Source organism: Phyllostomus hastatus, unplaced genomic scaffold (genome assembly GCF_019186645.2).
Source record: "Phyllostomus hastatus isolate PE091 unplaced genomic scaffold, TTU_PhHast_1.1 phas_scaffold_182, whole genome shotgun sequence".
Lineage (NCBI taxonomy): Eukaryota > Metazoa > Chordata > Mammalia > Chiroptera > Phyllostomidae > Phyllostomus > Phyllostomus hastatus.
This window is the reverse complement of record NW_025334013.1, coordinates 15,174,210-15,190,028: the sequence shown is the minus strand read 5'-3', so window position 1 is coordinate 15,190,028 and position 15,819 is coordinate 15,174,210. Positions and strand designations below refer to the sequence as shown.

The 15,819-nt window shown below is 39.1% G+C and overlaps 1 protein-coding gene across 15 annotated transcripts in view; it reads right to left on the bottom strand.

The window, feature by feature from the left end:
* Positions 1-15,819, bottom strand: part of SRRM1 (serine and arginine repetitive matrix 1) — a 32,144-nt gene that overhangs the window by 10,791 nt on the left and 5,534 nt on the right. For 3 of the 15 annotated variants that reach the window (XM_045858675.1, XM_045858686.1, XM_045858689.1), the window contains 10 exons: positions 15,267-15,437; positions 14,594-14,709; positions 12,444-12,647; positions 11,878-12,072; positions 11,228-11,347; positions 8,903-9,177; positions 3,716-3,796; positions 3,088-3,174; positions 1,003-1,147; positions 571-612 (listed from right to left, as the gene is read on the bottom strand). In XM_045858675.1, coding sequence (XP_045714631.1) covers positions 571-612; positions 1,003-1,147; positions 3,088-3,174; positions 3,716-3,796; positions 8,903-9,177; positions 11,228-11,347; positions 11,878-12,072; positions 12,444-12,647; positions 14,594-14,709; positions 15,267-15,437 — 1,436 coding nt within the window. The remainder of the gene's footprint in view (positions 1-570; positions 613-1,002; positions 1,148-3,087; positions 3,175-3,715; positions 3,797-8,902; positions 9,178-11,227; positions 11,348-11,877; positions 12,073-12,443; positions 12,648-14,593; positions 14,710-15,266; positions 15,438-15,819) is intronic. The other 12 variants (XM_045858685.1, XM_045858684.1, XM_045858677.1 and 9 more) reach the window with 12 other exon arrangements.

Sequence of the window (15,819 nt, the reverse complement as noted above, 5' to 3'; positions counted from 1 at the left end):
GTAGCATACGTCATTTAAGACCCGGGACCCCGAAAGGTTCACTTCACGACTCCAAGGGCCTGTTTTTTTTTTTTCTTTTTTTAAACTCAGGAGACAGGCTTCACTTAAAGCTGTCTAGGTGTGATTTGACTCTAAAATGTTATTGGCTTTGGGTCTCACAGACACCAACAATCAAAAAGGTTTAACGAAGATGTGCAAACCTAACTGCCTACCATAGGAAACGCTGAGCAGGGGCCGAGGCCTTACACTCCTTTTTCACTTTCTGAGTCTCTGCACAGTTCTTCTTGCCATCCCTGATGTCACCACCAAGTCCTTCCCCACTAAACCTGGGTGCTGTTACTACAGATTTTCTAACTGTACAAAAATCTAACTTCAAATAACATTCTAAAATGAACAGTGTACAATTCTATCATTGATCTGATGTGTAAAGACACATAATTAAACTAAAACAACTGAGGACTTTCTCCACCCACCGCGCACCTAGGAATTGGACAGGGTCACCTAAACAGGGAATCAAGTCACTACAACTTTGACGCGTAGCCCTGAGTTACAAAGTAGTGTCTAACCAACCTTTTAGTCATTGGCGATTGCCATCGCTTTCCCATCTGCATCCTGAGAGCAGTGGAGAAAAACAAACGTCAAGAATTCCATTCACCAAATTATTTACTTCAATGGCGTTAAGTATCATTAATGGAAATATATATTTTAAACATTCAAAATTGTTCAGGAATTAATGCTACAATTTAACTGGTATTCTTTCAATCATGCCCACATATCACATAGTGGTACAAAACTCCCAAAGTTCTCATTAATTAGCCAATAACCACCAAACAAAGCAACCCCCCCGCCCCGCCCCGCCCCGCAACAAAATGTGAGCATGTCCATCCATCCTTGAAATCAAGGAGCTGGACGAATTCTAAAGTAAGCCCACAGCCCATCTCGTAGTCAGGACGTTTCATCACTACAGAACAGCAAGGAGGACTACCGACGAAAAGCCATTACCGAGGGGAGGCCTCTTTCTGGCGCTTCCGGGGGGATGGAGAGGCACTGCGGGAAGGCGAATGTCTCCGCCGCCGGCCCACCTCACCGTTCTTCACGTGGGACCTCTTGGGTCGCTCATCTTCTGAGGAAGAGGAGGAGCCAGAATCTACAATTACATACAAACAAAATATTACAGTAGGCCTGTGCTCAAAAGAGTGCCCGCGCTTTCTGAATCTAAGTGGGCGGAGCGTCCAAACGAGCAAGTCCACAAATATGTATACAACCATCACCTCTAAGAGAGGCAATACCACTGTCTGCTCAGGGACTTGAAAACCGATTACAAACAAATATACACAATCATTATTATTACACAAATAGGTTATAGAAATCATTTCCACAGCACTATTCATGGAGACCCAATGACTTCTAAGAATCTAGTCATTTTCCTAAAAACTAAGTAAAGCTTAAAAAGCACTCAATTACTTGACTGTTACTACTGTAAGCACTTTAAAGGTTATGGAAAGTCTTATCAGGGTTTGAATAACTTACTTCCATGTCCCTAGCATTTACCAAGCAAATACATATGCGACATTTCCTATAGGCCTGGTAGCAAACATCTAAGACTGCAAAGAGAAAAGCTCTATTGTTGGCGCATGGCTTCCTTAACTTAAAATAACTAACAACTGTTCTCCAAATACTAAAAAATAAATTTAAAACCAATTTCCAAGTACCCAAAACACCCAAAATCTATGAGCATTTTCTAACCTTTCCATCATTAACCTCACCTTAAAAAGTATTGCAAAAGGCATGTAACTTTTAACTAACTCAATGCCACCGTGGGATGCTTTGGTTTCCATTTTATAAATGGAAGAAAAAAAAGGTAGTGTCCAGACTCAGCCACAAATGCTAACTGAGCTAATAAAGTCAGAACATAGGTTTAAAAGTCAAGTTTCTGTGCACATACTCTAATTCAAAATTTTTATTTTCAATTATTATTTTACAAATATTTTCACACAGTATACAAAAAGAACTGGAAACAACCTAAATGTACAAATAGGCAATTGGCTCACTAAATTACAAAATATTGTTACAATAAAGAAGTATGTGCCCTGGCTGGTATGGCTCAGTGGATTGGGTGCAGGCCTGAGAACCAAAGGGTCTCTGGTTCAGTTCCCAGTCAAGGCACATGCCTGAGTTGCAGGCCAGATCCCCAGTAGGGGGTGTGTGACAGGCAACCACACATTAATGTTTCTCTCCCTCTCTTTCTCCTTCTTTCCCCCTCTCTCTAAAAGTAAATAAATTTTTTTAAAAGTATGGTAGGAAAACAAAACAAAACAAAACACCCCCGCTATAAAAAAAATATGGATCTTTAAGAACAGTGAAAGATGTCTAGATGTATTACATTAAAAAGGCAGGCAACATAACCTACAATTTGGGCTTGTGTGGGTTTGTTTTTTTTTTCTTTTTTTTAATTAGATTTTATTTATCTATTTTTAGAGATGGAGCAAGGGAGGAAGAGGGAAAGAAACATCAATGTGTGGTTGTCTTTTGTGCACCCCCCTACTGCGGACCTGGCCAGCAACCCAGGCATGAGCCCTGACTGGGAATCAAACCAGAGACCTTTTGGTTTGCAGGCCGATACTCAATCCACTGAGCCACAATAGTCAGGGCATGTTTTTTTCTTTTTAAATCGAAGATGCTTACGTGTATACAGAAAATGTCTGAATCGTCCTGGCCAGGTTGCTCAGTTGGTTAGAGCTGTCCCCCAAGGTTATGAGTTTGATTCCCGGTCAAGGCACATGCAAGAATCAGCCTATGAATGTATAACTAAGTAAAGCAACAAATCAGTGTTTCTCTCTCTCTCCCTCCATCAAAAAATTTTTCTGAATAAAGCTCTGGGAAACAGGACTGGAGACTGGGAAAAGAATGATACTTTTCTAATTCCATACACCCTCCCCTTTTTATTGCTGCACTCTGCAGATTGATACTTTATTTCTATGTAGGCACACATTTCTCCTAAGTTACTCACTATACTGACAGATAGGCACATCTTAAGTACTTTTTATTAGAAAATGCAGGTAGAAAAAATGTAATCGGTGCCCGTACCGGATGAAGACTGCTGGTTCTGTCGTCTGTACTGGCGTCTCTGCTGCACAGAGTCTGCTGCAGCCGTTTTGCTGCCTTTATCTTCTTCTGAAAGACGGATGCATTTAGAAAGTGCTTCTTTAGTTATGCTTACAGAAAATGTAACAGATTTGAATTGGGAAATGGTCTCTTAAACTTCTATCTGGTTAGGTTGAACAATACAACCACCACGTATGTGTGTGTGTGTGTGTGTATTTCTTTTTACAAAGAAGGAGGAGCTTAAAATACCATCTTAAACCATCACCACCAAATATAATAAAAATAAACTTACTTATTGAGGCATTTGCTACAACAGGTCAGGCTAAGTGCCAAGCACTTTATAAACATTATTTCAGTTAGTTAACAAAAACCTAAAGGACAATACTATTATCCACATTTCAGATATGACAAAAATGAGGCTAAGATAAATTAAGTAATTAAACAAAAAGCAGTTAGGTAGTTGGAGCCTGGGGTTCACACAAGGCTGGTCTGGCTTCAGAGTCCTGGCTCTCAACCACTAAGCCATGGCCCGTAATTAATCTTTAACCAGAGGGTCTGACCAAATATGCAGCAGGTCTCGTTTGGCTTGAAACAAACACACAGAACTTACCTGATTCAGACAACTCTACTTTTCTAGGCTTGGGTGCTGGTGAAGGGGACTCTCTTTTCTCAGTTCCTTTATGTTTTGTCACTGAAGAATATGGCAAACAAACAAACAAAAAAAACCCCACTTACAAGAAGAAAACAAAACAAAGCTTCACAAGACATCTTAACAATATAAAAATAGGTGCAACTATTTTCATGAAGAAAATACAGAGAATTACAAAATTCTGTAAGACCTTTTTGTCATCATCTGAACTGTACCTAAAGTACAAGCAAGAATGTTTAAATGCTGAGAAGTCTCAAAAAGTTCTCTAATGATTTAGAATCTAGAGAGTCACCTGAAAGAAACAACAGCTAAGAAGCTGGGAGCCGTCTCTGAGTAGAGCGAGCCTGAGGCTGCTGCGCAAGGCACTCAGCTCAGCAGGCCTCCGCGCGCTCCCCGCAACTTAACTCTGTCTACGGAGGCCGTATCAGCATAAAAGCTGTCAGAAATACCCACTATGGGGAGATGAAGAAAACATGATAAATGATTAAGAAATTAGATCTGCTGAAATTTTCAGAGAAAGATGTATGGTCTGAAGAGGAGGAATGAACTAGCAAACCAAAAGGCTGAACACTCATTATGTAGAGCATAACCTTCACAATAGCATGAGGTATTTAAAGTACCTATTCAAAAAGCAGACCTTCACAATGGTAAGAAGAATTAAATACTAAGGCTGGAAGAGTCTTTCCAAAGCCTAAAGAAAAAAAAAAAGAAGGAAGGAAAAAAGCAGCAGCAGCAGCAGCTCTGAAACATACCTGAGGCAGTAGGAGAGCTGGAGTAAGTTATAAATTATCTAACTTCTCTTTCCACAATTGAAAGGAAAATTATGACAACTACATTTTGTATGCTGGCTATGTTAGGTACTGTTGCTAATAACACTCCCCCTGTCCCTTCATTTTATAAGAAGAGAAAACTGAGGTTTAAATAGAAGTGACTTCAAAGTCACACATAACTTAAGTGAAATAGGATCTGACCCCAACACTATTTCTAGGGTATAGGCTTTAATTCCCAACAATTACTAGTTGTGTCTATTAATTGCTTCAACTGAAATAAAGTATAGTCATGGCTGCTGTGGCTCAATGGATCGAGCACAGGCCTGCAAACCGAAAGGTCACCAGTTCAATTCCCAGTGAGGGTACAGGCCTGGGCTGCAGTCCAGGTCGCCCAGTTGGGGGCCTGTGAGAAGCAACTAATCCATGTATCTCTTGCACATGGATGTTTCTCTCTCCTCTCTCCCCTCTTAAAAAAAAAGGGACAATGTGATTTTCCCTCAGGATCTTTACAATTATTTTAAGTCATTAAAGCAATTACCTGAAATGTTTGACCTAGAACGTACACACATTTCATTTAATAGACATTTATATTCAAAATTCTATATAGGCTTATTCAAGGGGCATTAAGTTAAAAGAATTAGCAATCTAAAACAGCAATCTCATCTTTGCTAAAGGAGTCAAACTGGAGAATTCACCACTGTAAATAGCCAGCATTTTAGCCCTGGCCAGGTACCTCAGTTGGTTTGAGTATAGTCCTAATACTCTGAGGTTGCAGGTTTGATCCCTAGTCAGGGCAAATATAAGACTCAATCAATGAATACATAAATAAGTAGAACAACAAATCGATATTTTTCCCCTTACCTCTACTTCCTATCTCTCTCTAAAATCAATAAATAAAAATATAAATAAATAAAAAATAAAGCGACTGACATTTTATTAATGATACTACCTAATAAGCCTTTTGGACAAACTGACAGACTGGGTAAAGAATGGTTAACACCTAGTTATCATGAACTATGGGAACACTATAAATGCATTTAAAGCTTATATTTTAATAAAGTCTTTTTTAATAAAATAGAAAGGCTTTAATTTTTTAAGGATTTGAGGCGCTGCCCCTCCCCATCAGTATTCCTCACTTTCAAGTGGCAGTTAATCTCCAATTCTTAAAAAATAAATAAATAAAATAAAAATAAAAAATAAATATATATAGTCATTCAATTATCTATAAACCCACATGTCCAAGTTACTGCCTTGGAAAGCTGGGTTCCAAATGTGTTTGGATGTCAGAATGCATTTTCCCTTAAGAAACATTAAAAATGAGTTTATTTGCAAGATGGCTGGCAAATGCCTACTTAGTAAATAATACAATCGAACTATAATATTACAGTTATGCCATTAGACAAGTATCCACTATATACCCCTACTCTAGTTCAATGACTGGTTGAATCACAGCATTATTAACATAATGTTTCATTGAGGTTTGTTTGCCTAGGTAAGACTTTACCCATCCAAATATTTTTATTTTTTGTATTCAAGGGGCAAAATCATTGTAGCATGAAGTCAGAAATCTTCAAAATCAACAGGAAAACCAGTATTTTAAATTTATTTTCAACAGTCCTATGAATTATTAATCTTCCAGACTTGCCCAAAAGATTACTTATAAAGTCACTGTGACCGGAATTAGTAGAATCACTGAGGAACCACAAGTACAATTTATATGGCTAAACTGATCTAAACTGAAAACTACCACCACTACAAGTATCGATGCCCTGTAAACGTACTTCATTAACTACCCTGCTGACTTCAAAGCATTACTTTGTGTACTAAGATAATACCAACCTAACTATGACATGCCATTGATTACAAAATGCTTCCTAAGGACCCTTTTCAAGTGAAAATACATATTACACAAATAATGTACCTCTTAAATTCCCCCAAATACTCTTCTTGCCTGTTTTCCCACTCCATTTGCCCACTATCAACAGCAGAATCTTTATTTAAAGCCTTGATTGGTGACTACTATATGAATTACAGCAGTAAAGTCTATTGAATTTCAATATCATTGCTCTTATTAGGCATGAAGACTACCAAAAAAAAAAAAAAGGAATTTGTGAACTCAGATTACCAAGTACAGAAGCTAAAGAGTTTCACCTTGCTCTCTATTTCCCTCCTCCAGAAATTACAACAGGCATTTTGAAACACGAAAGTTGGCCCAAGTATCCATTTTTCAATGGGAATGAGAACCCAAATTCTAGTCCTGGCTGGTTGACCTCGGCCCTAACCCTTAACCTGAGAGCCTGTTTGTTGATGACAATCTCCAAAGTTGTTTCTAGCTCTGAAATTTCATCACAGATGGCTAGGTTCATTTCACTGTAAGTTATTCCAAGATGTTAAAACCAATATTTAGCTTCCGTGGTCAGAGGGCAGCCTCTGGCTAACTGATCACACTGCATCTCTGGCTGAGTTTTGTTCTCGCATGGAGAGATCGACCCCCGAATCCACGGAAACAGCATTCGCTAGTCCTGCGTCCACCACCCACGGTGGCTTATCTCCACTGTGACTTGTCCCTGAAAAGCAGCCACCTGTTTCCTCCAACAATACATCAAAACACAAGCAGTAAGTACCTACGCAGAGTCTTCAAAAGGTAATTACTAATTCTTTTTTTTTTTTTAAGATTTTGTTTATTTTTAGAGGGGAAGGGAGGGAGATAGAGAGAGAGAGAGAAACGTCAATGTGCAGTTGCTGGGGGTTATGGCCTGCAACCCAAGCATGTACCCTGGGGCTGGGAATCGAACCTGGGACACTTTGGTTCCCAGTCCGCGCTCAATCCACTGAGCTACACCAGCCAAGGCTTGGTAATTACTAATTCTTAACACTTAACCTATTTTAACAGTGAGTCAGTCCTGTCCAGGTAAATTTATTACCCTTTGGCTATACAATGTAAACAGGAAAACCATTAAGTGGATATGTTTTTGCAAAGTGGCAAGTAACAGCATTTACAACATTTTTTTCACTAGAGAGTTTCCTGGCTCCAGATAAAGGAAAGAATATATTCAGGAGTCCCAACACTTCATAGGAAAGAAAAACTAGGTCAGGTCAGGACAACAGCATCTGACTTGGACATGGTGACCAGGGACTATGGACAGACTGAGGTTTTCCCAATCTTGAACAAAAAGTAACACGGGACACGAGGGTACAAAAAGTGATCCTGACCTCATCCATACTTAAATTAAACCTGAACCTGGAAGACCTAAAGGCTTCTTCATTCTTATCCAGCTCCCTGTCTAGGCCTACAGAGCTAATTCGAGAAAAATGACCATGTAATATTTAATCATGTATCATCAAATTAACCTGTTAAAATTCAGAAAACCATCTATACATACTCTGAATAGATTCCCATGATCCCCCTTTCAGTCTGACAGCTTATCTTCTATACCTGATTGTAACAGAGTTCAAAAGGGGTAAGCAAAATTTGCCCTTCTGGATATCAACAGAGTGCCAGGCTGGTGGAGAAAGGGAGATGAAGCAGTAGAATGCTTATTAGAAATCCCAAACATGTTAAATTCATTAAAATATAGTCAAAATTTTGCCTATCCCCATTCTGTTGGGTGCAATGTGATCAGAGCAACTGTGTGTTGCTCCTTAAAATTCAATTACTGCAGCAGCCTTTGAGATATGCCCCTCCCTCCCTACTCACCCGTTAGGCTGTCTCTCCCATTCTCTCCCGGAGTACCGAAGGCCCAATTCTGCTCCAAAAGATCCTATACCATGTATCTGACACTAAAGGAAGAAACCCCAACATGCCTTCACACAGACTAATACAGCTAGTATCTCCTTGCCTGGCAGGATCACAGATTCCTCAAAATCAATCTACAGGGAAAGGAACAATGACACTCAAGAACCCTGCCTAGAGCCTAAATTTAAAGAGAAATCGGCTACCACATCCTTCAGAGAGCAAAGTAAGGCCAAGATTTTAAAAAGTATATGAAGTCCTCAAATAAGATCAAACAAAAAAATCTTTGGGGGTAGGGAGGGGAGTCCAGGGGTCTCACAGTAATGTAATGACCCCTACCACGGTAACATGACTTTGGTAAGTTACCCCAAATCAAACAACTGGACTGATAAACACATTTCTCTACCTACTCAACGCCAGAAGGCACTGCTAAAAACAACACACATATAAAGTCTATTTGAACAAATCCCAAGGACATAAAGCAGGAAAGAAAAGGGATCCTCTAAGCAATTTACAAAATACATCAGATACAAATGTTACTCAGCTGCTTCATACTTTGAAGGGAAGAGGGGGTGGCCAACTACTGACCGAGCACTTTGTAGGCACATGAAGAAAGAACGTAGTTGTTATTTGTTCGATTTTTACCTTTACCTGAAGTTCTCCCTGGAGAGACAGAAACACGACTTTTTCTCGTACGGTTTGACTGCTGGGGTGTTGGGGAATGACGAGTTTTCGGCGGAGGAGTTGCTGGAGGTGATGGTCTATGCCTTCGCCTTGGAGGACTTGCTGAAGGAGACAACCTACGTGTTTTTCGAGGGGGGCTGGATGTCCTCTTAGGAGGCTTCTTTGGCGGCGACCGGGAACGAGATGAAGAGGATGACGAACTACTCCCAGACAAGGATGCTGATGAACGTCGTCTTCTGTGGAATAAATGTTCACACTCAGTAACTGCGCATTTACAACGAATGACCATCCAGGTATGTAAAGTTTATGCAAAAATACAGCCATTTTTATCCAACTTTTGAGTTTATGTAGCTAAGCAGAAAAAAGAGTTTTTAAAAAAATGGGAAACAAACCATAACCTAACACAGGAAACAGCTAGTTTGAGACTATAAAGAAGTAAGTTATTCTGAAAAATCATGTCTGAGTTACCTTCCAGTTATAAAATATGCTGGGTGCTAAAGTAACTAATCAGGCTCTGTCTTCCTTAGGAAAGATATCAGTGTTTTGGGGTTTGCATACAAAATTTGGGCAGCAAAGTATTTTCTATTTAATAACACAATGTCAAGCAACCTTTACGTTGCATTTTTGAAGAGATGTGCAAGATTAGGAATTCATTTAGCTACATAAACTTAGAAGCAGGGGCCTCTCGAATTCTGCGGCAAAATGTGTGCTAAGTTCTGTTGCAATTATGTGTACCTGCAGAATTCACCTTTGGCAGAAGAGTTCCTGAGAACCTGAAAAAAAGAAACCCTACCTTAAGTGTGAGATAAAAACTGCCTGAAAGGGAATCTTACACAATCTGCAAAATATTTTGATTGCTAAGTGGCTCAGTAAGCACAATTAAAGCATGCTGCTTGCAAAACTCCAATATTAAGAAATAGCTGTTTCCACTAATCTTGTACTAGAAACCACTAGTATTACTTTACTCCTATGGAGAAATAATCAATTTTAGAAGTGTGACACCTAAACTGACTGACCTAATTTATATCAGTCTCATTTATCATTAGTTAACATCAATTCTGTAATTTTTAACAGTTATAAAAATGGTTCAATATACCTTGACAACTCTTCCCCATAGAAAAAATTATCTTTAAAAAGAAACAATGGGAATTCTGAAAAACCCCAGACTACAGAAAACAAACAAAAATTATGGAGCTTATTCTTCCAAGTTGATTTGGTTACCTGAAAAATAACCTTAAAAGGCTCAAAATCATAAAATTCTGGTATTTAAGTATAATCTCAAGCATAACCATCAGAGTTCTTTCCAAAAACAAATAAATTGAATATTAAGTAGGCACACATTTTTTGCTATGCTCCAGGCCACTATTTTCAACAGATACAGCAACAATCTTTTTCGTTAAGTGACAGATTAAAACATTTTACTTTATGCTGACTTTAAGATGATTTTTTAAAAAAGAACAGTTATTAAGAGGGTTATTTTAATGCCTAACCTCTTAAAAAACAACCAGACACAAAACTGCTAATAATCTATGGAATGGGATTATGGGCAATTTTTAAAATACTGGTGAGAGAGAGAGAGAGAGAGAGAGAGAGGGAGAGAGGGAGAGAGGGAGGGAGGGAGGGAGGGAGGGAGGGAGGGGGAGACAGAAAGGGAGAGAGAAACACATCTATTTCTTGTTCCACTTATTTTTGCATTTGTTGGTTGACTCCTGTATGTGCCCTGACCAGGGATCGAACCCACAACCCTGGAGCACCAGGACAATGCTCTAACCAAATGAGTCACCTGGCCAGGGCTGGGTAATTTTCAACTTTGTTATTTCTATTTGAATTGTTTATAGTAAGCACTCATTTCTATGATGACAAAAAACCTTTAAATATGAAAGTATAATTCATGCAAGTGGATTACTTCAATACTGGTAAAAGGCAGCTTACTGGCTCTGTAGTCATCTACTTTTCAGAAGCCGTGGTAACTAAAAAGAGGGAAGGTGACTAACTTCCTTACTTGACAGGATTTCTTGGTGGAATCTCAAAGGACAAAAGTTAACAAGAGGTATCAATAAGATGGTGAATTTCTTCTTTTTATTTTCCAACATTCCACTCCCATTATTTTTCTTTGAAAATAACAGCCTTTACACTCAAGCGAGACAGAGCCTCGGGAAGGCATCCTCTGCTACTCATGAGTTTTCTTCCAGGGGGCGCTAACACAAACACACATGCGCCTAAAACAACGTATGGTGCATTCTTATACCTGACACTTCCAAATTAAAAGAAGAAAAGGAAACTCACCGTCTCACTGGAGATCTGCTCCTTCTGTGCCTCGGTGGAGGAGGCATTCGTCTTGGTGGAGTTCTTCTTCGAGGAGATGGCCGCCTTCTTGGGCTTGGCCGCCTTCTAGGTGAGTATGATCTGCCATAACAAACAAAATTAGAGCCTGAATAAATCAGGAACATGGAATGAATTGTTTGACACAGTTTTCTCAACAGCTATATTAAAAAAGAAAAATGGATTTCAAGGGATACAATTCCATTTATGTAGAGATTTTATGGTATACAGAAAGTGTCCTCAAATTCTCTCTGTAAATCCAAAGAATAACATTTTACTAAATGTTTTCTACTGCTTTGAAACTAGTTATCTTCCTGGCTGGTGTGGCTCAGTGGACCGAGTGCTGGCCTGCAAACCAAAGGGTCACGGGTTTGATTCCCAGTCAGGGCACATGCCTGGGTTGCAGGCCAGGTCCCCAGCAGGGGGCGTGTGAGAGGCAACCACACACTGATGCTTCTCTTCCTCTCTCCTTCCTTTCCCCCTTCTCTAAAAATAAATAAATAAAATCTTTAAAAAAAAGAAAGGAGGGAAGGAAGAAACAAGTTACCTACTTCTGTCTGGGAAAGTAGCAGGTAAGACCTGAGCTCTATGCAGATCTTAAAGCCACAACTCACCGTGATCTGGTTCTATGGCGCCGTCTAGGCCGAGTATGAGAAGGAGAGCGAGAACGTGTCCGGGATCTTGATTTGGAACGTGACCGAGACCTTGGTCGGATCTTCTCCTTTTCCTTTTCTTTTTTGGAATTTTTCTCCGGAGAAGGATCTTTAGGCTCTGGTATGGGTTCAGGCTTGGGAACTTTCAGAATGTCGCTGGGGGGGAAAGAAAAAAAAAAAAAAGCTTATTTTCTCCCTCTTGTGCTCAGACTCCTAAGTCATAATTCAATGAATAAAGTTATTTCTCTTTATAAAAAGTTTTCCAAATCTCTGAAGACTTCTTCCGAGCTCTAAAAGATCACTGAAATCCAGTGACAGCAACTAACAGTTCTCACTGCACACATTTTTCTTCAAGTGCACAGTTGTTCACAATATTGGGGGGAAAGCAAGTTATAATACGTAAAACATGTGAAAGACTATAAACAGAAAGCGATGGTTTCCTTTGGGGCATCTCACTTATAACCTACACAATTTGAACTTAGTTGCCTAAAACTGTGGTATTTATAAATGAATTTTTCTGTACTCGCCTAGTAGAAGTGGCCTCTTGTACTGAAGGCTCTTTTATTTTCGCTGACGATTCTGGGAGCTCTGGAGTTTTTTCCTTCTTTTCGGGAGCAGGGGAAGGACTCCGGCTCTTGGTTCTGTGACGGGGAGATCGAGAATGACTGCGCTTTCTCTCCCTCCTGACAGGGGAAGACCGTCTTCTAGGGGAAGGAGATCTGGATTTGCGTCTAGGATGAAAGCAGTTTTTTTCAGGTTTTTGAATAATGTGGATTGGGTGGGGGGAGGGTAAAGGCAGAAGTGGGGATTAATCTTTTTAATTACACCATTAAGTTTCCTATGGAAATAAGATATTTTACCACAGTTACCTAATAGGGAAAGGGCCAAGAGAAAACCAGAAAGGCAAGCAAACCAATGGAAACATTCTATAATGGAGGAAGCATTGACCTGAAACTCTAGATTTTCGTTCTTAATCAGTTCCCGAGATGAGGAGACCAAAGACCAATTTTTCAGAGGGAAAAGATGCTTAAAAGTATAGCTGACTTTTGAACAATGTAGGGGGTTGGAGGCGCCAACACTCCATGCAGTTGAAATCCTCATTTAACTTTTAATTCCCTAAAAACTACTGATGGCCTACTGTTGACCAGAGCCTTACCAATAGCACAATTAACAAAATATTTTAAATGTTTTATGTATTGTATACTCTAAAATCACAAGGGAACTTAAAAAAAATCAGCAGGGAGAGAAAATATATTTACAGCAATTATTGAAAAAAAAAAACTACGCAAGTGGTCCTGCACGGCTCAAACCCAAGTAGTACAAGGGTCAGCCGTGAAGAGACATTCCCCAGTAAACGCAAACCTGACAAAAGCCGAGATGCACAGGTTCCACTAGAGTTCATCAGGAAGAGCCTAGGTATTCCAGAAAAATGACCAGTGCAATAAAGCAGTATGCTCTCCAGAGGAGAAGAGAAACAGATCAGTCTCGCATGAGACTGGTATTTTTTGAGAATGAAGCCCCCTTTCCTTTTCAATGTTTCCCCAACCGGAAGTAAAGCAGTAGACCTGGTTTACCAGTAAGTAGTTACCACCACGATTTGTGCTTAACTCTAGAAATACAGGGCCCAGCACAAGTAACACCTTTTTTATTTCAAAATGATAAGCATGTAACTCTGTAACATAACAATATTACACTCAAGCACATTATATGACATTTTAGGTGACATGCTCAAATTAAAACGATAAATTATTAGACCCATACCAACTGCACTCTGCTAGACCCTGTAGTAATGCTTCCTTGATAAGTAGGTTTTAATATCAAATATATAAATGAAAAGGACAAAGAAATTACCTCCTTCCTTTACTAAGGCCAGCAGATTGCTGAAACAACAGAACCCTAAAAATGAGAAGCCTAATAGAATTCTCACCTTTGACCACAAATACAGAAGCTGAGTCCTGGCTTTAAAAATGGAAACCTAACCATAGTCTCAATGGAAGGAAGAAGAAAACAAATAAATGATCTGTTTTGGGTTCAGTACAACCATCTAAGGAAAGCAGAATAAGGAATTAGAAAAGTATAATATGAACAGTTAATGGACACAGATTTCTAATAAAAAAGGAAACATAGGGAAGAGTTGGATAAATATTAAAAATGACTAATTAAATACTACATGTAATCTAAAGCAACATGGGTAACAAGTCTAGATTTTTTTAAAGAAAGATTTTATTTATTTATTTTTAGAGAGAGGGAGGGAAAATAGGTATGTGATAGATGTATCGATAGGTTGTCTTGCACGCCCCCAACTGGGGACACCTGGCCTGCTACCCAGGCATGTGCCCTAACTGGGAATTGAACTGGTGACCTTTCAGTTTGCAGGCCAGCACTCAATCCACAGAGCCACACCAGCCAGGGCATATCTAGATTTTTGATTCAAGAATTAAGATTTGAATCATTCACCAAGATTTCAGAGACAGGTACAGTCAAATCATCTGTCTCAAGCAACAGATAAAATATTTTAATCCAGAGGCAAGCAACAGCTCACCATAAAAATTGTATTGATGGAAGAAATCCCCTGAATAGTGCAGCTAGCTTCCTTAGTAACTGTCTAACTTCCTACACACAGAGCACCTTAATACCTAAAGCATCGTACATTAGGCACACATCCATTGTATTGTACCTTCGTGGGCTTCGAGACCTCTCCCTTTTTTCTCTGCTGCTTTCTTTTTCTTCCTTATCCCTCTTATCTTTGTCTTCATCTTGCTTTTTCATAGATGCCAACTTTTCTTGTTCAATCTGCAAAGGACATGTTTTCCAAGTAAACAGCTGAGTATTTGAGATCAACAAGCAAATTAAAGAAGACTTTGCACATCTGGCAAACACCAATGCTATAACTGTCATTTCATCAGCTTCTGCTTTTCAACAAAACCGTTCTTTCTTCGTCCACTACAGGCACACACTAAGATTGGTACTAAATAAATACTTCCAGAAAATTAATCCCTGAATTAAAGGGAATGGATGTTTTTAAAAGTTTATTTTTAAAAATTCTTTTCAGCTTCATACTAATATTCTTTTTTTATGTAATATGCATTGCCTATATGACGAGCCTGTACTTACCTTTTACATTTTTTTTTTTTTTCATTTAAATTACTGGAGTCTTGGTAAAAGACATTCTAAACTCAGTGTTTGGGTTGGAAGGAAACAAGTGGAGAACCAAAACCGAACATTTAAATACATTACGGCAAAGCAAAACAGCATGCAGACGGCAGCTGGGTCATGGGAAAGTTAAAGTGGCTTGGCAGTCAGGACACTACTGTCTCAAATCAACAGCACACAAAAGAGAAGGCTATTACCTGTCTCTGTTTTATTTCTTCTTTCTTCAGTTCTAGGAAAGCAGAAGGAATTCCAGCGATGTTTTCTTGTGCACTTAAGAGCAGGGGCCACAGTTCTCCCATAAATTCTCTAGCATTTTTTCCATTCAAAAATCCAGTCAGGTTGATTTGCATCATTTTGGAGTCTGGATTCTGCAAAAAAGACATGACAGGAAGAGAAACAGGTTACTTGGAAACCAACCAACCAATCAACCTAAAACTCATTTAAATTAGTATTTTTTAAGTCTACCATAGGGGCTTAGATACATATACAGCCTTCACTATTTTAAAAATACTTTTCCCTAATAGTTTCTCAGCAATATAATCTCTAGCAGATTACCAAATTCTCACTCTACCAAAGCATCAGGAGCAGCCTGTCACTCCTTTGTGGATTTCGTAAGTATTTTTAGACTATGTGGCTGTTAGTGGGCCTTACATCATTAACTTACACAAACAAACAAACAAAAAAAACCCCTCAGGGAACATCCACAAATTCTTTCACTTAATTTACTAACAAGGAAAGTACTTGCCTAAG